At 40.3% G+C, this 23,254-nt stretch overlaps 1 protein-coding gene across 1 annotated transcript in view; it reads left to right on the forward strand.

Annotated features, from left to right (window-relative positions):
- The window catches only part of LOC114454579 (retinal-specific ATP-binding cassette transporter-like), a 93,924-nt gene extending 71,066 nt beyond the window's left edge, over positions 1-22,858 (forward strand). Inside the window, 10 exon segments of the mRNA XM_028435134.1 lie at positions 3,241-3,370; positions 4,361-4,481; positions 4,562-4,624; positions 5,565-5,671; positions 17,103-17,244; positions 17,340-17,474; positions 19,526-19,629; positions 19,707-19,799; positions 19,883-20,132; positions 22,624-22,858. Of these exon segments, the coding sequence (XP_028290935.1) occupies positions 3,241-3,370; positions 4,361-4,481; positions 4,562-4,624; positions 5,565-5,671; positions 17,103-17,244; positions 17,340-17,474; positions 19,526-19,629; positions 19,707-19,799; positions 19,883-20,132; positions 22,624-22,749 (1,271 nt within the window). The 3' untranslated portion in view covers positions 22,750-22,858.
- Positions 22,859-23,254: the final 396 nt, after the last annotated feature.

Below are 23,254 nucleotides of genomic sequence, written 5' to 3' on the forward strand. Positions count from 1 at the left end.
TAACTTGCCTGCTGCCGGTGCCGCGCCTCCACAGTAAACATACACTGTAGTGTAAGCACTATTTGTTCATGCGGAGGTGTACTCCACTCTTGTTGTTTCCAGCGCATCTTGTGGTTCGGTGTAGCACCAGGGAGCAGACGAATTTTTAGTACTTTTTGTCATATTTGCTAAAACTGTCACTATGTAAGGACAGCTTTACATCAAACTAGTAGTTTGTGTGAAATAAACAGGCTCATTGAGCCCCGCCCCCTGCTGCTCCTGCAGCTTTTGGCAGATTGCCAGAATGCACCGCGACTGAGCAAAAAGAACCAATCAGAGCCAGGATTGTGTTTAATGGGCTGCCTGACAGCTGTTGCTCACAGGCCCCGCCCCTTTCCCAGAGCTAGAGCTAGAGTGCTGTCTTTTTTACAGTGTATGGTGTGGAGGAGTAGAAGATGGAATTGGTGACTTTTCTGCTTGAAAGGTAATTACTGCTGCTTGATTTACATTATGTTTGATTTGTAATTGTTACACTAGAACTCTGTAGCGCATGTGTTGTTTTTGTGTGCGCAGCAGCCTCCGTATGGCTGCTGTCAGTGACACGTGTTGTTGCTGCTGCTGTTTGAGGTGTGGCACATAGAGAGAGAGAGAAGCGCTGCAGTAATATGCTTTTAACCGTGCATGTTATGTTACTGTGATGTTGCTGTCGGACTGACGTTAGCTTGTTAGCTCCTCTGAGAGAGGGACTTTGGAAAGTTTGGAGGCAGAGCAAGAGAGCAGTGGGAGAGAGGGATCTGAGAGTTGCGGACTGCACCTTAAAGGGCCCATGTCACACTAAATCAACTTTTCTGTGCTTTAAACTTCATAAAGTGCTGTTTGGGCTTTATACACATGCCCAAAGTGTTTTTTTATCATTGATTCCCTCAATCGTTAGAGGGTGATTTGCACCTTTCTTACTGCAGGGCGAGCCCAAACATCTCGCTCCGATTTGATGACGCGTTCCCACTTTGATGAAGAATTTGACGCGGCACTGAGCTGGAAAAGCCGCGCCTCCAGGAAGCTCTCTGCCGTGATTGACATGTAAATAGACACGCCCACGAAGGTGAGCATGTCAGCGTCCTTTGCACAGTGCAATGTATGTATTTTTTACAGTCTATGTATGTACCGGTGAACGCCCTGGTCCGATTCTGATCGAGTCTGATTGGGCCCGATTTCTGATCACGTGATCGGATTGGGACATCCTTAGTTTTACTGTAATGTGCAGTTTTTTGGCCGTGGATAGCACAATAAAATTGCTTTCATGATCAATGATCTCCCTCGTAAAAGAGCAAGGCATGCAGGCAAGTCAGCTTCTTTAGACACGCCCACTCATGAATATGCTTAAGTAGGCCCCTAAACAGCCTGATTTTAGAACGGCTCAGAAAGTGACTTTTCAGAGGCTAAATCTCTGGAAAACAGGCAAGTTTGTAAAAATAAACCTCAAATACTATGTTTTTGGGGTTCTTAGAACAAATGGAGATGAGTGAAAAATAGCATGATATGTCCCCCTTCAGGTTTAATTTATTCAGACAAACTTTTGTCATGTGTCCTTATGAGTTCCACAGGGGGCGTGGCCAACTCTCAGGCTGGCTGAGAAAAAATAATATGTCAAAGGATCAAAGCAAATGTCAAAGTAAATTTCCTGAACAAAGTTTGTCCGAATAAATGAAACGAAAACATATTAAAACTTTAATGTGGGGCTCTAAAACAGTGCAGGTGATCGATCAACTCAATCATTATTGTCACTTTTAACTTTTTTTCACTATTTCATGTTTATTTTTTTGCCAATTTATCCTCATTCACGATTTGTCCAGCCCATTATTTGGCAATTTAAACTAATTTTTTAGCCATTTTTGAGATTTTGTACCACTTTCTCTGCCTGTTTATGTCCACTCTAATTTGCAACTTTTAACCAATTTCTGTGGTTTTTAAAATCCCATTTCACCACTTTTTCCACCATTTTTGGTCACTTTTACCCCATTTTCTTTCTGATTAAAACAAGCATTTACATCTTTAGATGACTATATATTATGGCTCCAATAATAATAAACCAATAAGCCAATATTGACACTTTGAACCCTTTTGACCACTTTTTCTGTCTGTTTCTGTCCACTCTAATTTACAACTTTTACCCAATTTCCTTGGTTTTTAAAATCTCATTTGCCCACATTTTCCACCATTTTTGGTCTATTTTAATCTATTTCATTTTCGATTAAATCAAGGACTTCCATCTTTAAGATGACTATAATAATAATAAACTTCCTGGATAACAGTGGATATTATTCAGATGAATAAATAAATGTGTTTATCACAGATTCATAGAACAATAGATAATCATTTTACTGACTTTATGGATGGACCCCAAAAATCTCTCCCCTTTATTCCCCCTTATAGATGACCCTGTCTCCACATGACTGTTCTTAATGTTCATGTCTGTGTTCAACCACCTTCAGCTACAGTGGGGGTCCCCGCTCTCTGGAACCTTTATTTTGGGGGTCTTGAGCTGAAAAGTTTGGTCATTTGGTCATAAGGGAGCAGAACGAGGTATAAAGTAAAGCTTCTAAAAATACATTTATATATATGTATCTTACTAAATATAGTGAATTATTCATGGCATAATATGTCATAAATAACAAAGTTGCAAATTTATTATTTTTTGAATATAATTCATTTTTGACTGTACTGTGATCTTAACATGATTTTACAGTAAAAGTGACAGGAGATCATGTAAAACACAATATTATTTCAATCCTAATAAATGTTACTAAGTGCTCTGCACTTTGAATGAGTTTCCATTTAAAACCTTTTACTTTGAATAGTTATGATACTGTGATTATTGATGAAATTTGTTTTATTCTTTTGATTTATTTAATTTTATTAGAACAAAAAAAAACAAGACCATCTTTAGACCCTAAAAACTACTGCAAATATGATACACACTTAAAATGCAGCAAAATAACCAATCAAATAATCATAATCATCCAAAAATGTGAGGTAAGGCTATAGTAAAGGTTGAGAACCCCTGGTCTACGGGACTGCACATCCCACAATGCACTGCATGAACGTTTCCCGACTGTTTACAGTGGAGACTAAAACACACTTTTAAATGCCAATTTCAACCTTTTACATCTTGGAATGTATTGATCCATGAGGCCCACACTTTGCTGTGTCCAACATGTTTAATAAGAGCAGATCTCACAGGTGTTCCGTGTCCTTCTACAGGTGAGAACTACAGCCCAGATCCATACAGGTGGGAATTCATTGGGAAGAACCTGTTCTGCATGGCTGTGGAGGGACTTCTCTATTTCATCCTGAACGTTCTCTTCCAGTACCCTTTTTTCCACCATCGCTGGTATGAGCAACGTATCAAACTGAACTCATTATCTGTGCACACGTCAATGATTATGCAATAAAATTCAAAAAGGGAATTACATCATGATTGACCTACAGTGCAGAGATGGGCAACTTTTATCACAGCAGGGCCACAGACGTGATTATATCTGATCTGAGGGTCACATGGTCAACATTCATGTCAGCATTAGAGTAATAACTAACCAGAGCATTACATTATTATAACACAGGAAACGACAAATGGGTTTATGTCTAAATTTGTGGTTGCTTTATATTTTTTGTCTTTAGTGTCGCTGTGTTTATTGTCATCTTGTTTATTTTTGTACATTTTATTACTTTTGTGTATTTTTGTAATCATCTTGTGTATTTTTGTACATTTTTATTGTCATCTTGTGTATTTTTTCCATGTGTTTTGTGTATATTTGTAGTCATCCTGTGTGCCTGTGGTGTTGCATTGTGTGTTTTGGTAAGCTTTTGTGTATTTTTGTAGTCATCTTGTTTTTTTAGTTTGTATTTTTGTCGTCATCTTGTTTTTTGTATGCTATATTGTCATCTTTGTATTTTGGTGTATTTTTGTATATTTTGTTGTCATCTTGTGTATTTTTGCAGTAATCTTGTGTGTTTTTGTTCTTGATTTGTAGTTTTTTGTGTTGTTTGTAGTCTTTGGTGTCACTTTGTGTATTTTTCTAGGTGTTTCCATCTGTGTTTTTGTGTAATTTTGTAGACATTTTGTGTTTTTGGAAATTATTTTGTGAATATCTGTACCAAAATACTAATATATATATATATATATATATATAGTATTTTGGTAGTATTTTGGTATATATTTGTGTTTTTATAGTCATTGTGTTTGGTGTACTGTATTTTTCTGCATTTTGTTTGTTTTTGGAATCAGTGTATTTGATTTGGGGGTCTGTTGTCTATGTCTGACCTTTAGTGTTCTGAGAATAGTGTTACGTAATAATGTTAATAACTGAGGATTTCCTGGTAGGATCCCTGACGGCGTGAATCCTCACATTCTGGATGAAGACTCAGACGTGGCCGAGGAAAGACAGCGAATGCACCACAGAGGAAAAACCAATGATATTTTACGAGTGAAGGATCTGTCCAAGGTTTGACTTTAAGTTTGTGAATCTTCTTCACAGGAAAACAACTTAAATCTGCTTTTTCTTCTTTTTTGTTGCTTTGTCAGACGTATAAAGGGAAAATGATTCCTGCTGTCGACCGAATCTGTGTTGGAGTCTCACCTGGAGAGGTTTGGACCAATCAGAATGCATTGTTTCAAAATACATGCCAGGGTCAGAGATAGGCAACTTTTTATTGGCTTTTTTGTCTTTTTTTGGGTCATTTTTGTCATTCTATTGTTTTATTTTCTGTCATTTTGTGTGTTTTTATTATTGTTTCTGCGAAATCATTGGTACATCTTTGTGTTTTTGTAAATGTTTCTGTTATTCTGTGTGTTTTTGTTGTTTTGTAATTTTAGAGTTATTTTTGTTGTCATTTTCTGTGTGTTTTTGGAGTACTTTTCTGTATTTTTTGAGTCATTTTATTTACTTTTGCAGTTTTGGATATTTGTCTCATTTTTTGTATTTTTGTTGTCGTTTTGTAAATTTTTTTCTTCTCTGTATTTTTGTTGCTTTAAAATTAATTTCATTTTTGTCATGTTTTTGTGCGTTTATGGAGTACTTTTGTGTATTATTTGAGTCACTTTGTGTATTTTTGCTGTTTTGTACTGTTTTTCTGTCGTTCTGTGTGTTGATGTTTTAAGATTCTAGTAATTTTTGTTGTCATTTTTGTGTGTTTTTAGAGTACTTTTATGTATTCTTTGAGTCATTTTTCTCTCATTATTTGTATATTTGTTGCTGTTTTGTGTTTAGGGAGTCATTTTTGTGTAATTTTGAAAGCAATTTTGTGTTTTTTTGTGGTGTCATTTGTGTATTTTAGTTTGTTTGTAAATTGTTCTGTCATTCAACGTATTTTCTAAAGCTATTTTGTGTTATATGTTAATTTTTTTTTAACTCAAGTTAATTTTGTGTGTTTTTTTTATTAGTCGTTTTGTGTGCTTTTGGACTTATTTTTGGTACTTTTGTTTTCATTTTGTGCATCTTTCTGTAGTTTAATTTATTTGTCTGTAAGTTTGTGTATTTCTGCAGTTTTTTAGTGCGTGACGTGGATCTTCCTGCTTTTCTCTGCAGTGTTTTGGTCTGCTTGGTGTGAATGGAGCAGGAAAAACAAGCACTTTTAAGATGTTGACAGGAGACATCAACGTGACCTCTGGAGAAGCTTCAGTTGCTGGTCACAGGTAATCATTTAGGGCTCTATTCTCCCATGTGCGCAAGTCCAAAAATACCGCGCAGCAGCGCTGTTTTTAGCTGTGTGCTGTTCTCCCCCTGTACTTAAGTCAGTCACTCTGCGCATTCATCCCAGTTACGCACTGTGGGTGAAGCAGCCCTGAAATGTGGGTGTTCCCATTCAAATCTGCCCTTGCGCGCATTCTCCAGTGTGCGTAAGTCCTTTTCCTCTCACATGCTTCTAACCCTGGAATAAGTGCAGCGCCCTGATAAGGTGAAACATTATTTTGCACTAGAAGTTTGGACTTAGTTACATTTGAAGCCACACAGACTCATGTGTCATGCAGCAGCAGCAGTGTTCACTCAGCTGCTGCTGCGCGATTAATTAAAACTCTGACAGAAGCAGACCTCTGTCCATGTTGGTCACAGTGATTCAACTATTTTCATACTATGTCCAACGTAAAGTCACAGTTTCATCCACGACAGAGTGAAACAAGCTGTCATATGCGGATGAGGATGGACCACAAACTGTTCCCACACATATTTTAAGGAGGCTCAGCTCAGGTCACTTTAAACAATTTATATTTAAAACTGTGTATTATGGAAGTTAATAGTTCTGTTTCATTGCCAGTGTTGGGAACATTACTTTAAAAAAAGTAATTAGTTATAGTTACTCACTACTTGTTCAAAAAAGTAACTGCCTTAGTAACTAAATTACTCTATAATAAAAGTAACTCATTCCCAAGAAAAGTAACTATTTGTGTTACTATTAAAAAAAAAAAAAGTTGCTATATGTCAAATAATTCACATTTTTTAGATGCGTGTGTCGTGAGGTGCTTCATTAAATTTGAGTTGCTTACAACGGATGTCGACAAAGTCTTCTTTCCTGGATATAATGAACACTTCACATACACGTTGCCTTAGCCAATCATAATCGCTCAACTTGTTTTTAACCCGCCTGCTCACAACAGCCGGCGATGCTTTTGGATCACAGTTTATTCAATCATTGCATGTAACTCATCGCATTTAACGTTCAGTAACGATAACGGCGTTGCAACGGCGTAAAAAGTAATTAGTTAGATTACCCCGTTACTGAAAAACAAACGCCGTTACATAACGCCGTTACATAATGCCGTTATTTTAAACGCCGTTATTTTAAACACCGTTATTCCAAACACTGTTCATTGCAAACATCCCTTTGTATTAAAGCAGGACGCTCTGTGGCCGCGTTATTTCCTCATATCTCCAGCATCTAACTCAGTCACGCTTTACAGCAGTCGAGAGGAAAGTGACCTGGGCTGAGCTGTGGAAAGCTGAGCCTCACCGCATCAAATTCCTCATATAGGCAGTGTAAATCCATCAAACCTGCACACATGGGGCATAGCAGAGACATCAGCATGCCCACTGTGTTCCAAGCGAGAAACCCTGGAACACATTCTCAGCTGCTGCACCAGGGCACCTGGAGATGGGCGGTACTGCTGGAGGCATGACCAGGTTCTTAAGACCATCGCTGAAGTAATCAGTGAAGGACTTGTGTGTGCGAAGTGGGCCCGACCCTCTAAGAAAACCATCACCTTTGTCAGAGCTGGGGAGCTGCCAACCCTGGCCAGAAGAACTTGTGGCTCTAAAGAGGAGAGCCATGGAGTCATGGTAGCTAGCTAGCCATCTGGACACGAGCCGGGGCCTGATCAGCCACGGCTGGGTCACCTGGAGGATTATGTTGAAAGACCTGAAAAGCCCGATGAGACCAGGCACATAACTGATGATGTGTCCAGAGGCATCAGTTGATGTATGTACACAGCAGGTGCTTATGTAACAAATCAACAACACACTAGGGCTCAGGAACTGACTACGGAAAAGGTCAACAGAAATAGGTTCGGCTGTAGAGCCAAGGTGTGTGAATAATTGGACACAGAAACAAGGATTTCGTTTTAGTATATGTATATTAAAGATATTATATATATTAAAGATATTTGGAGTCAATTTATATTGATATATATTATTTAGTTGTTATTAATAATCAGGTATAGGCAATAAACAAACAACCAAAATACAATTACAAAACAAAGACAATATTTTCTTCTTTCAAAACTTGTAGTCAAAGTTCAGTTCAAGGTTCATTTCCTTTGGTGAGTTCAGTTCAGTTTGTTTGATTTCGCCAAGTTGGAAAGCGAAGGGTTTCGCAAAGTTCTTTCGCATTGGGGGAAAAAATACAAAACAGAAAAGGTCCCCAGGGTATATTCCAAGTATTAGGTCCGAGTGTCCGAGGAAACAAAAAGATCAAATATTCCTACCGCGATGCAGCGGTGGTTGGGTGGTGGCTCGCCATCTAGTGGTCGAGAGTGGTAGGTGATCCAGGACTAACATAAAAACCTGACCTATAAAACAAGGTCAACAACAATCAGTCAAACAGGAATTAACTTAAGTATATTTTAAAACAGAAAATACATTCACCTTAGCACATTTAAACAATTTGTCATTGTTAATTAAATAAACAGTTATAAATAAATGCTATAAATCATAGCAGAAAAATCCATATCAAGGTAAATCAAATTGAAGCTTCATTCTATATTTTCAGAGATCAAAAGGAATAAAGTGCACTTTTAAATCAACATCATTAGCTGTAAAGCTAAGTCATATCATAAATTAAACATGCATGTTTTAAATAGATTCTTCAAATAAATCATCTCATTCAGTAGGTCAAAGCCTATTCAAGACCACATAGCCGAATGCGCATTTCTTTCAAAAAGTAACAGAAATGGTCAAAATCAATCAAAACTACAAAAAGCGAAGTATTATTTTACTATAATACTATTTATTTAACAATTCGGCTTTGATTATAAATTAGAAAATAAAAGGATTACTTAAATAAAAGTGCAAATGGTCAGACTGACCCTGTGTGTTCCGCAGCTAGTGGTGGCTTAATTTTGCAGGAATTTCAATGGAGTCTGGTACACCACAAATCCGCCAAATACTTAATAAAACACATTGAAGTACAATGTGAAACGACTCACCGGTGAGTGGAGAGATATCTAGTTTCTAGGAGAAGATGTTCATCCAGGTATTTCTTATGAAGGTTGTGTTTCAGTGGTGATTTTCCATCAGTAAGCCGACCATGCAGATGCCACAGTGAGAGCAGCCATCACAGCATTCAGTGGAGCAAACAAGAGTGAAGGGGGAGGAGCCAGGGACTTTAAAGGTGTAGGGTGGGCTCGTCACAATAAAACCATGGCAGGAAGTTGGCCTCTAGTTCACATGGGTTACACTTTCCCCCCCTATCCCAATGTACGTCCTCGGACATGGACCAGGCTGGCAGCGAATAGCTGAATGTCTGGGGTTGACAGGAACCTCATCGCCCTCATCCTCTTGAAGAGCGAAAGTAAAGACTGAGCTCAGGCCATTAAACAGGCTTTGGATGCTTTTCAATACTGGGTGGCCGAGCTGTGAATACTGGAGTCGCTCTGGCGGGATTCTTGAGCGGCCTGATCGACGTACAGGTTGCACAGGACTTGTTGGTTCTGATTCCAATGGTGAGTCTGGTTCCAGTTGACCTCTGGAAGGCTCTGGAGATTCTGGTTGAGGAGGACTTCCTTCCACACTAGAGGCTTCAGCAGGTTCTGATTGTACAGGTTCAATGTCATTAAGTTCAGGGTCAAGGCCGGTTCCCACTGTTTCCACAGCTAATATTTCCTCTTCAACTGAGGGGGACCCTTCATCCTCAGGCTCTCTAAGATTTCCATCATTCTGAGTGGTGAAGCCTTGTGGTGAGGGGTTGAGGTGAGTAGCAGGCGGAAGGGCAGTGGGCAGGTCAATGACTGTCGTAAATCTTAGAGGTTCAAGGCTGGCGGGAACTTGCACAACTGAGACAGAATCATCATCATCTGCTTCCTCTTCAGCAGGATCTGGAGGAGGTAAGGTAAGAGATTTTCCTTTCTTTGCAGGTGTGTCTTTCACAGGCAAGTGCTTTTCTTGAGAAGGTAGGTACCCGCAAGGAAGGAGGAGGTCTCTGTGCAGCGTTCTCAATGGCTTGTCTTTGCCCTCCGGTTTTATGGTGTACACGGGAAGAGTGCCGGCTTTCTTGACCACAATGTACACGTCGGGCTCCCATTTATCAGCCAGTTTATGCTTGCCTCTCAAGCGCACATTCCTAACTAGGACTCTGTCACCAGGCCTCAGCTCAGATGGCGTGACTTGAAGGTCAAAGCGGAGTTTATTCCGATTCATTAGTTTTTGGGAGTTCTCAACGGCCAGCTTGTAACCCTCTTCCAGGTGAGATTTTAACTTTTGGACATATTGGGAATGGGAGTTAAGATTTTCACCATTCAGTGGCAGTCCAAACGCTAGGTCCACTGGAAGTCTGGGTTGACGGCCGAACATGAGTTCATATGGGGAAAATCCTGTGGCGTCATTCTTTGTGCAGTTGTAGGCGTGCACGAGTGGTTTCACAAACTCTTTCCAATGGCGCTTTTCTTGGTTTGACAAAGTTCCCAACATGTCGAGTAGTGTTCTGTTGAACCGCTCCACGGGGTTGCCTCTCGGGTGATAGGGCGTAGTTCTTACTTTGTGTATGCCAACCATTTCACAGAGTTCCTTGATGATCTTGGACTCAAAGTCAGTGCCCTGGTCACTGTGAAGTCTTTCCGGAATGCCGTAGTGTACGAGGAAGTTGTCCCAGAGACACTTGGCAACGGTTGTGGCTTTTTGGTTGGGGGTTGGCACAGCAATGGCATACTTTGTAAAATGATCTGTCATAACGAGAATATCCTTGATTCTCCCATCTGGCTCCACAGAGAGGTAATCCATGCACACCAGCTCGAGAGGACGGGATGTCCTGATATTGACGAGAGGTGCTGCATGATCAGGTAAAGTCTTCCTCCGAACACATCTCTCACAGGTCCGGATTTTATTGACCACATCAACGGACATTCGAGGCCAGTAGAAGCGGGAACGAACAAGGTCCAGCGTCCTTTCAATTCCCATGTGTCCCATCTGATTGTGGAGTTGGCGAAGCACCTCAGCCCGGTACTCTTCTGGCAACACAAGTTGGTAAATGTGCTCGCTTCCCACCTGTCTCTTCCTGACGAGAAGGTTGTTACGGAGCTCCAATTTATTTACTTCTCTCAATAACAGAGGCAGGTCTGGAAGCTGTTCTCTCAGCAGTGGCGGTGGCGACTCCCCACGCTCGAGCTGTGCGATGACGTGCTGGATTATGGGGTCGGCACGCTGCTTGTAGATAAGTTCAGCAGCTGAGAGTTGAGGGAGCACAGAAGAGGCAAACTGAGTGTCATCCACATAACTATCTGGAACACTGTCGGCATGGACTGAGGTTGACAATATCAGGGCATGGTGAACATCATCCGGGTCTTGACTGTGCAGCAGATGGCGTTCTGAGACGGCTCTGACAATCTGCTGGTCGAGAGAGATGTGGGCTGGTTCAAGATGATGCTGGGTAAACTTCAGGATCCGTTCATATTCTTTCCTGGATGCAGGGTCGTCAGACAGCCCACCATGCGGTCGGCGGGACAAACCATCAGCGTCTGCGTTCTGCTTGCCAGCTCGGTAGACGATCTTAAAGTTGAACGTGGACAAAGCAGACAGCCATCTATAGCTGGTGGCGTCAAGTTTTGCAGATGTCAGCAGGTAAGTTAGCGGGTTGCTGTCAGTGACGACCGTAAACTGTGCACCATACAGGTAATCATAAAATTTTTCACAGACTGCCCATTTGAGAGCTAAGAACTCTAATTTGTGGGCAGGGTACTTGGCTTCACTCCTGGAGAGACCTCGGCTGGCGTAAGCAACGACTTGGTTCACTCCATCTTGCTCTTGATAGAGTATGGCCCCAAGACCGGTGGCACTTGCATCGGTGTGGAGCGTGTAGGGCTTCACAGGATCTGCGAACGCCAGGACAGGAGCAGAGGTAAGTTCAGTGATGATGTTCTCAAAAGCAACTTGACACTCGGGTGACCAGCGTCCTCCAAAGGGCTCTTTGGGGTTCAGGTAGGCCTCAGGCTTGATCTTTGACCTGAACTTCTTTTGAGATGGAGGATAACCAGCAGTGAGATCATTAAGTGGTTTTACTATGGTGGAATATCCGTGCACAAACCTCCGATAATACCCAGCGAACCCGAGGAATGACCTTAACTCTTTCAAGTTCTGGGGGACTGGCCATGAAGTGAGTGTCTTTATCTTGTCTGGATCAGTCTTTATGCCATCTTGTGAAACAATGTGGCCAAGATATTTCACTGACGTTTGGCAAAATGTACATTTCTCGACGGACAATTTCAATCCGAATTCTCTCAGGCGATTCAAGACTTTCATCAGACGCACCTCATGCTCCTCGAGAGTAGGTGCAAAAACAATCAGGTCGTCGATAAAAACAAGGACCTCCTTCAGGTGTAGCTCCCCCATACATCTCTCCATCAGCCGTTGGAATGTACTTGGAGCGTTGGTCACTCCCTGTGGCATCCTGTTGAATTCGTAAAATCCCAATGGACAAACGAATGCTGTCTTTGCTCTGTCTGCCTCATCCATCTCAATCTGGTAGTAGCCAGATTTTAAATCAAGGACTGAGAACCACTTGGACCCTGAAAGTGCAGAAAAGGTTTCCTCAAGCTTGGGAAGTGGGTAAGCATCCTTTATAGTCTGCAGATTGAGTTTCCTATAATCGATGCACAGGCGCACACTCCCATTTTTCTTGCGCACAACTACAATCGGTGATGCAAACGGCGACTCAGACTCACGGATCACTCCTGACTCCAACAGCTCCTGCAGGTGCTTCCTTACAGCATTGATATCCTGAGGGTGGATTGGCCTGGGCCTCTGTTTGAATGGCCTTGGATCAGACAGTTTAATTTGGTGTTTCACTCTGTCCGTCCGGCCGAAATCAAGGTCATGCTTTGCGAAGACCTCAGGGATACTGTTGAGCTGCTCAATGATGCGCAGTTTCCAGTGAGGTGGAAGTGGTGAGTCTCCGAAGTCATATTCGAGCGCCGTTGAAGTGTCTGCAGACCGGACCGGATGGACGCGTTGTTCTTTAGAGCAGATGCTCTGGAAAGCACATACCTCCGCTATGACTGTCCGTGCCGGGATGGTAATGGCGTGGTCAGACTCATTGGTCACAATGACTGGCAAATGGCATGGCTGGCGTTCAGGCAGATCAGCAAGACATGACTTTACAAGGAGTCCACCAGGCAAGGGACAGGAAGTAGGGTGCTCAATTACAATAGCCTTTTCACCTTGCAGCAATCGTGTGGCCAGAAATCCCTCGAGGACAGTGGTTTGGCCAGCAGAGATGGTGAACGGGTAGTCGAGCTGCAGGGGGGCCCACTGGTCATCCAAGTTAAATTTGTGCCGTTGCTGGAGTATCTTAATGACAGCTTGATAACCAGAGGCAGCAGGCAAAAATAACTGATCAGGGTGAGTGTCACAGTGTTCTTTGTAGGCAGAGTCAAGGGTGTTTGTACCAACTAGTATCAGCGGTTGGGACTGTTTCAGGTCGGGGACAACAAGAGCCAGGGTGTCTACTGTGATGTTAGAGCCGAGAAAATCAGGTGGGAATGTAATGTTTAGTTCAATGTACCCCAGGTAAGGTACGGATTGTCCATTGGCACCTTCTATTTCAAGCAGGTCGTTCAAGAGCTTTATTTCGTGATCAGCAAGGTAGGTATTGTAAAAAGAGTGGGGCACTGTGGTGACCTGGGAGCCAGTATCGAGGAGACAGTTAAAGTGGTTCCCTTTTATTTGGACTTGCGCAGTGCTCTTTGTTCCCACAAGTCCTCTTGGCAGGGCTGGCAAACTGTGTGGGTTCTTGGGACTGACGGTGGTGGCAGCTCCTGAGTGTCCCATCACAGAAGCTGCTTTTAGTTTAACTGAGGATTCTTACTGGTCCAGGTTTGCTGTTTTTGGCGAAGCAGTTTCTTCTTTTGCTCGACCAGACTTTGATTGGAGGCATTTGTGCAGGAGGAGGAGATATGGCCATCTTCACCACAGTTGAAGCAGTACCATGGCTTTGGTTTGACTGCGGACTGAAGCGAAGGGCGGCTGGATTGACGTGCTGCTGGTTTGGGCTGTGCTGGACTTTTCTGTGCAGACAGGAAGGCAGACATTTGGCACTGGAGCTGTTTCATTTGCTTTTTCAGTTCTTTAAGCTCGTCACTGGAACTAGACGAATGGCCGCAGGAACAGGTGCTTTGCGACTGGATGTTGGCTTTTTGCTTTGAAGAACTGGAACTGATGTGCTTTTTCATTAATGATTCTTTGGCCTGTTGTCTGTCTTCTTCTGTTCGCAACAACAGCAGGAGTTCTGAGAAAGGAGGTGGGTTTTCTTTGCGCTGCTCCAGCTGCAACTTTGTTATTACTGTGTTGTCCCAGCATCCACGCACAAACTGCTTCAGTAAATGTCTGTCGGTTTCAGCAGCCGAAATGCCTCCTCTTCTGACAACCGTGTTGAGCGTTAACTGAAGCCGCTGAAGGTAGGCTGATGGCCGCTCTCCTGGATTCTGCAAGATGCTCAGGTATTGGGCGTACAACTCTTCACCATCCTGCACCGTTCCGAAAGCTGAATCCAATACGCATAACAAGACAGCAGGCAGAGTGTCAGGGCCCAATCCTTTGACCAGGTCGGCAGCAGGTGCCAGCAGGCTTTCAATGATTCGTCTGGTGACGTGTAGAGCAGACAGGTTTGGGTCAGCAAGCAGCAAATCTATTTGTGTTCGCCACGACTCATAATCGGCTTCATTACTTGGCTTTGGAATGCGGCCAGAAAACGAGCGGAGACGAAGCGAAGCAGGAACACTCAGGTCAGTATTTCGGACAACATGTTCAACAACGAGCCTCTGTACTTCCGGAGGATTTAAATCGTGTTGGGAGATGGAAAATTTTGGTGAGAAGCCAGTCCCCATGGGTCCAGTTGGATGACTTTGTCGAGTCCGTGGGCCCAGTTGAACGGGTATTTGGGAGGGCTGAAGTGCAGGCACTGACATATGTGTTTCAGACACGGGCTGTGTTGTTTTAATGTTCACCTTTACTTCTTCTTCTTCACTATCATCTTCATCATTTACTTCTTCATTTTGATCATTGTTTGCTCCACTTAATACTAAATATTGTTGGATCTGATCCATAACTGTTTTGAGTAGGTCTTCAAAACGTGTACCGCTGCGGTCGGCCATTTCTTTGAAATTTCTTATGTAATCGGGGGTGGGTTGGCTGCGTCCCACTGTGGCGGCGTACTCATTAGCAAGTGCAGTGACGCGGTACATGCGGTCAGCAGCTGAGCGGGAAGTGTACTTATGAGGTAGAAACGGTTTTATGTCAGAGAATGAACTTGCGGTTTCAAACTCAGCAATCAGGTTTTTATGAAAAGTGCTAGTTGGATCATTAACGGGCAAAACTGTTTTGAGAGCCCCGTACTCTCGCAACCAATCTAGAATTTCTTCATCAGCACTAGTATTAGAAACACCGGTAATAAGGACTGAGTGCAAAATATTAATACCGGATTGCTCAACAAAATCCATGATTGACTTTTTTTTTTTTTTTTTTTTTTTTTTTTTTTTTAAAAAAAAAAATTTCAAACTTTTTTTTTTCCCAAAATTTTCGGACCAAAACAATTATTCACACAGCAAGGCTCCTGGCTGGCTCGCCAAATGTAACAAATCAACAACACACTAGGGCTCAGGAACTGACTACGGAAAAGGTCAACAGAAATAGGTTCGGCTGTAGAGCCAAGGTGTGTGAATAATTGGACACAGAAACAAGGATTTCGTTTTAGTATATGTATATTAAAGATATTATATATATTAAAGATATTTGGAGTCAATTTATATTGATATATATTATTTAGTTGTTATTAATAATCAGGTATAGGCAATAAACAAACAACCAAAATACAATTACAAAACAAAGACAATATTTTCTTCTTTCAAAACTTGTAGTCAAAGTTCAGTTCAAGGTTCATTTCCTTTGGTGAGTTCAGTTCAGTTTGTTTGATTTCGCCAAGTTGGAAAGCGAAGGGTTTCGCAAAGTTCTTTCGCATTGGGGGAAAAAATACAAAACAGAAAAGGTCCCCAGGGTATATTCCAAGTATTAGGTCCGAGTGTCCGAGGAAACAAAAGATCAAATATTCCTACCGCGATGCAGCGGTGGTTGGGTGGTGGCTCGCCATCTAGTGGTCGAGAGTGGTAGGTGATCCAGGACTAACATAAAAACCTGACCTATAAAACAAGGTCAACAACAATCAGTCAAACAGGAATTAACTTAAGTATATTTTAAAACAGAAAATACATTCACCTTAGCACATTTAAACAATTTGTCATTGTTAATTAAATAAACAGTTATAAATAAATGCTATAAATCATAGCAGAAAAATCCATATCAAGGTAAATCAAATTGAAGCTTCATTCTATATTTTCAGAGATCAAAAGGAATAAAGTGCACTTTTAAATCAACATCATTAGCTGTAAAGCTAAGTCATATCATAAATTAAACATGCATGTTTTAAATAGATTCTTCAAATAAATCATCTCATTCAGTAGGTCAAAGCCTATTCAAGACCACATAGCCGAATGCGCATTTCTTTCAAAAAGTAACAGAAATGGTCAAAATCAATCAAAACTACAAAAAGCGAAGTATTATTTTACTATAATACTATTTATTTAACAATTCGGCTTTGATTATAAATTAGAAAATAAAAGGATTACTTAAATAAAAGTGCAAATGGTCAGACTGACCCTGTGTGTTCCGCAGCTAGTGGTGGCTTAATTTTGCAGGAATTTCAATGGAGTCTGGTACACCACAAATCCGCCAAATACTTAATAAAACACATTGAAGTACAATGTGAAACGACTCACCGGTGAGTGGAGAGATATCTAGTTTCTAGGAGAAGATGTTCATCCAGGTATTTCTTATGAAGGTTGTGTTTCAGTGGTGATTTTCCATCAGTAAGCCGACCATGCAGATGCCACAGTGAGAGCAGCCATCACAGCATTCAGTGGAGCAAACAAGAGTGAAGGGGGAGGAGCCAGGGACTTTAAAGGTGTAGGGTGGGCTCGTCACAATAAAACCATGGCAGGAAGTTGGCCTCTAGTTCACATGGGTTACACTTATATCTCATGATGGCAGTCATTTTTTATGTTAAACTATTGTAAAAACTCAAAATTCCTAAATTTTCCTCTAATCATTCCATAAAATGCTCCTTAAATAATAGAAATCAGTCACAAAATCTAGGAAAAGATCCTGTTGGGACTGATATCGGTCACGCTGTGGCTCACTTGTGATCAAGCTGCTTTGTGTTTGGCCCCTGAACTGAAATGAGTTTGACGCCCCTGCATTAGCTGTTAATATTGACTTTTTCTGATTAGATTTATTTGGAAATGAGAAGAATTTAGACTTTCTATTCCATGTTTGACAGTGAAAACTGTTTATTTCTATTGTTGTTGTTTTTGGCAGTATTCTGACCAACATCCTGGACGTTCACCAGAACATGGGATACTGCCCTCAGTTTGATGCCATAGACGAGCTGCTGACAGGAAGGGAACATCTGCACCTCTACGCTCGTCTCAGAGGAGTCCCAGAGAGTGAGATCAGCAGGGTAAGACCAAACAGGAACGTCTGCTGGTAGAGGAACCAGAAACGCTCCTCTGGTATCTCACTGGTTTTAAACTGTAGTTTGTGTCTTTACCCCAGGTGGCAGAGTGGGCGTGTCTGAAACTGGGCCTCACAGAGTACGCAGATCAAAGTGCTCACACCTACAGTGGAGGAAACAAGAGGAAACTGTCCACAGCCATCTCTATGATAGGATGTCCTGCTCTGGTGCTGCTGGTGAGCTCCACATGGACGTAGATGAAGTGTTTAGACATCATACTGTAGTTATCAGACAGGTTGGGTTAGTATCTGTGATAAAATCAGTTTTACAGTGAGAGCAATCAGCAACTTAGTGAAGATAGTCCCAGTTTGAGAATGTCAGACTACTTTATTACTGTAGTAGCCTGGCAATAAGCCACACCCACTTCCTTACTTTTTTGTAAGAAAGTGGGTGTGACTGTCAGTGTCCGATCTTTTCACGGCCTGATTCTTTCAGATTCTTTCAACGAATCCGCGAAACGCGTCTACATCCAGTCGGCCTATTTTACAGCAGTTTGTGTACGATTTAAAAGGTTGAAACCCATTGCCAACATTTCCCAAATTTTTGGAAATGTATGTTTTGAGTGAATTTGGATTTATTTTGGTTTTTACTTTATTTTCTGTTTGGGTTTTGATTGTCAATGTTGTTTTTACCCGTTTTTTGTACATATCGTCTTTTGGTGATTTTTCTTGTTTTTTTTTATTAATTAATTAAAAACACCACAAAACAGTCATGTGTACTATTGAAATATTTAACAAACGTCTCACATTCCAAAATCCTGTCCCAGCAGCTCTGTCGTGAAGATTACAAGTGAAGGAAGTGACGTAGTCTACACGCATGCGTTAAAAGGATCTGAAAGGATCAGAAACATTGTGTTCGGGTTCTATATTCACATTGTTTTGGTTCAGCAATAGTAATCAAAGTAGAAAAATGCCTCTGCACTCATACAAATTATCATATCTTAAAAATTAAAATCGGTAAGTTGGTCAAATTACTAGTGTTCAGAAATGTCCTGTTTGGTTTTTCAGATTTAGAAATCTTTTGGATCAGTGGGTTTTGAGTGTTTATTAACTACTAATTATACTATATTTACTTAATATAATGTAATAAACATTTCAGATTTTTGTCTTTTCTTATTTATAACGCAATCTTGACACCTTTAACTACTGTCTAACCTTTGAGATTAGGTTGTAAATATTCTAGGGATAGAAAATATTTGAAGATACTTCAACAAATGTCATCAGAATGAGCAAAAATAAAAATTTTGGTTCTGGCGCACCCATACTATTGCAGTCCTCAGGGGGTCAAACGTTGTTTTTAAACGTTCCCATACTCTATATGCTTGCCAATACCTGACAAAGTGGAGATTTGGCTCTGAGTGCTCTTGTTTGTGAATAAATTCTCATGTTTTTCCAGAAAAATACCTTTGTTTATTGATTTATGAGGCCTACATTATATATGTCTATCTGTGTTATCAAAATGTTCATGATCGTCCCCTGCAGTATTAAACCTCAATGTCAAACTTCCTCCAAAACTCCAAAAAGTAAAGCTTTGATGTAGTTGACTTTTATCTTCCTTGCTTTTAAGGGTTTAAGAAAAAATTGATTCTGCGATATATCGCAATATCGTATTGATTCTAAAAAAAGTGTAATTGATTTTTTAATAATGGTTTTCAACAAAAAAAAAACAGAAACACATTTTATTGCACGTAAAATCCCGGCCACTAGGTGTCAGTGAACGCACCATCAGACCTTGTTAAACTATGTCACTCCTCAATGCATTTTAGCTGGAAGTTGATTTTTTTAATTTTCATTTTCATAAAACATACTGGGCACTTTGATAGATGTATGTGGTTAGTTTTTTGTATTTAAGAACTTAACAAAATCAGAATCTGTTGTAGAAGCAAAAGTTAAACGTTTTTGAAAAATGTAATTTGACACTTTGATAAACATACCACTTGTTTTTGATATTGATAGTTAAATTACAGTTAATTACCATTTACTTATTCTCACAAATTTAGAAAAAATTCAATAAATTGTATTTCATTCCTTTTTTAAATGTGTAATTATAGATATTGCGATGAATCGCGATGTATATCGTATTGTTTAGTATCGGGATATATTGTAGTGTGACATGCCAATCATGAATCTGTTTGTTGTTTGCTTCATTCAAACATCAAACATCCTATAAACAATCAGACCAATAGAATAGTGGCAGACATGTTTTTTTTCTTCTGTTTCTTCCTCAGGATGAGCCCACCACAGGGATGGACCCTCTGTCCAGACGCTTCCTCTGGAACTCCATCATGGGTGTGATTCAGGAGCGACGCGCTGTGGTTCTCACCTCCCACAGGTGGAAGCATGTGTGTGTGTTTCCATGTCTGAGCGTGTCAGACATGAGGCTTTAATGGACTTGTTTCCTCTTCACAGTATGGAGGAATGTGAGGCTCTGTGTACCCGTCTCGCCATCATGGTCAACGGCTCATTTCAGTGTCTGGGAACCATTCAACATCTCAAATACAAGTCGGACATTTCTTTTACCTCACGGTTGTTAATCAGTTTGGTAAATATTGGACTGTTTAATGTGTACTTGGTGTCTCTACCAGGTTTGGTGATGGTTATGTTGTAACCATGAAGGTGAAGGCTGGTAAAGCTGGCTCCAGCCCAGACCTGAACCCGGCCCAGGTATTCATGGAGAAAACGTTCCCTGGATGTATCCAGAGAGAGAGACACTACAACACTCTACAGTATAAGGTCTGCTCCTCATCCCTGGCCCGCATCTTTCAAACTGTCCTGGCCAACAAAGACCATCTGAACATCGAAGACTACTCAGTGTCACAGACCACTCTGGACCAGGTGAACCCATGACAACACTCATTGGCATTGGCCAAGGTTACATGATGTTTTTGAATTTGGAATTAAAGTATTCTGCTTGTGTTTACATGGAAATAGTCATTCTGATTTGAGGTTTACATGGAAGACATGTTTATTCCGCTTTAGGTCTGGAGTTTGGGAAGGGTTCTGATTGGACAGGAAGTTAATGTTATGTATCCCATCTACCGGAAAAAACACACAACAAACATGTTTTTTTCAGCTACAACATAGAACTTTTATTTTGATTGTAGGTTTGAAGCAGCAGCTTTACAGTAACATACTTTTCACTTTCATCGGCTAGGAGTAGAAGGAGATATAAGACGTACCAATCAGAGTTAGTCACTATATCTATACTGTATATTCTAAGGCTCATATTAAATAAATAGTCTTGGCTACAGTCCAACGCTTTCTTTGGGTGGCCATCTTGGATTATGTCGTCACCAGCGCGTCATTGCGACAGGACGAGCATGCTCAGAATGACCGGAATTAACTTAAAGCAGAATTGAACGTTCTCAAGATCGAGGAATTATTCAATTCTGAATTAAAATCAGAATAAACCAGCCACTTCATTCGGATTTAAAGGGGCAGTATTATGAAAAATTCACTTTATATTAGTTTTGCTACAGTGATATACGTCCCTTTAGCCTCATTCAGAGGGTCAAAGTTGAAAAAGTTCTGTTTCTTCTCTCCCTTGTTATTCCACATTTTGTAAAATGTCCTGGCTCCTCCTACCCTATAAGAATGTGAGCTCTTCCCTCTCAAACTACTTCACAGCTAAAACAAACACTGTGGTTTAATATAGAATATACATTATACTTTGTTATCATATATGTGAAGTTACATGTGTTCTCTGCATTTAACCCAAATGATTATTACCTTAAATGCACTATTCCTGTAGTTAATACAGACGAGGAGGAGAAGAAAGTGACTTAGCAGCTTATCACTCTGGTGAGTGTTTGAAACAGCTGAATGACTCCGCTGCTGTGATAAACACACAGCCTGAAGTGCTGAGATGGACTCACAATCACAATAGCTGCTTAAATAGCCATGTATTTTACTGTAATGTACAGGTTTTTTTGGCTGAAAACAATAAAAAAGTGTGTGGATAGCATAAAGAAAATCGCTATGGTGATCACTGATCTCCCTTGCAAGAGCGAGGTATGAAGTCTGCATCTATAGACACGCCCACTCATGAATATGGATAAGTACGCCCCAAAACAGCCCGTTTTTTAGAACTGCTCAAAAAGTCACATTTCAGAGGCTAAAACTCTGGAAAACAGGCGAGTTTGGGAAAATAATCCTCAAACACTATGTTTTTGGGGTTCTTAGAACAGATGGAGATGAGTGAAAATTAGCATGATACCGCTTCTTTAAGTTTGATTCAGAATGGCCAGTTTCATTCGGAATTAAGTGTTTACAAGGTCAGTTTAAAGATGATTTAACTTTTATGGGGAATTAAAGCTCTCATGTAAATGTGGCCAATGACTCTTTAATGAGGATTGAACACGTTTCACAGCTTTTCATTCTGATCTGATTTAGTTTTTATTACTCAGCTAATTCCAGAAAATGTATGTTTCTTCTTTTTTGAATAATATGTTAAGGATTTATTTATTTAGAAATTGACTTTGAAATTGATTTTGAATGCACAAAAATAACTGAAACGCTCAGAAAACAGCTGAAATACATAAAATGGCTCAAAAAATGCAGAAAAATCACTCTAAAAACACAAAAACAACAAAAAATACAGATGTGAGAGAAAAATGTACAAAATGACAACAGAAAATGTAAAACAGTATAGAAAATATGCATTACGGCAAAAGTACGCAAAATGACTGTAAGAATACACAAAAGTACTTCAAAAATACACAAGAAACGACAATAAAAATGACTCTAAAATCATAGAACAACAAAAATACAGAGAATAACTGAAAAAACATACACAAATGACCAAAAGAAATACACAAAATGGTTGTATAAAAATACACAAAAATGCCTCCAAAAACACAACACAACAAAATTACAGAGAATGATAGAAACATTTTACAATGACAAATATGTGAAACAGCAAAAATACACAAAATGACTCAAATCATACACAAAAGTACTGAGTAATAATACACAAAATGGCTCTGAACACATAACACAACAAAATTACACAAAATGACAGAAAAATTTCCAAATCAAAAAAGCACAAATGAACATGCAAAATGACAGAAAATAAAAAATGAAATGAAAAAACACAACAACAAATACAGAGAATGTATAGAAAAATAGACAAAACTACAAAAATACACAAAATTACTCAATGAATACACAGAATTTCTTCAAAAACACAAACAACAACAACAAAAATACACTGAATGACAAAACATGTCAGAAGTAAACTTCCTGAATAAATGAAACCTTAACATATTTATATATCTGTGCTGTATGTGTTAACAATTATTCTTTCCGCCTGTTTTTCCACTTCCAGGTGTTTGTGAATTTTGCCAAGCAGCAGTCGAGGGAGGATGACACTATCGTACTGCATCCTAAAGCAGCCGGAGCTCAACAATATATAAATATAAATACTCCCCCCATCAAACCATTGGGGAAGTGAGACGTTCCCTTTGGAGGAGATTTTTCTGTTGTCTTGCCATAATCTGGAACTTTGTGCTTTCTGCAGTGACAGAGTGACAGGAGGACTTTTTATTTTTCTACCCCCCCCCCCCCCCCAACCCCCCCCCACTCTCATGTTTCTGCATCTCAGAGCAAAAGGAGGCCAGAATACAAACCGTCTCTGAAGGAAGCAACACTTTAAATGACTCTGACACGCTGCGGTGTTGCACCTGGTGTAACAATGTCTTTTAAACCATGTCAAGTGTTCATGTGCCTGCTATATTTTATGCTCTCCGCTCACCTTTTAAAGCCTTGCTGCATGAAAAAAAAAGAAGGTGTTTAGCATTTTAGGAAAAGTTGAAATGATGAAATATGCAGAAAGTTTGGCAGCATGTTTTTATGCTGCAGAGGCCAAATCTGGTTGTATAACATTTGCCTTTTTTAGACATAGTGAGTGCAATACACACCTGATAATCTGCTGCTATGCTCATTTTTTGCTTAAAGAC

This window comes from Gouania willdenowi, chromosome 20, assembly GCF_900634775.1.
Source record: "Gouania willdenowi chromosome 20, fGouWil2.1, whole genome shotgun sequence".
Taxonomy (NCBI): domain Eukaryota; kingdom Metazoa; phylum Chordata; class Actinopteri; order Blenniiformes; family Gobiesocidae; genus Gouania; species Gouania willdenowi.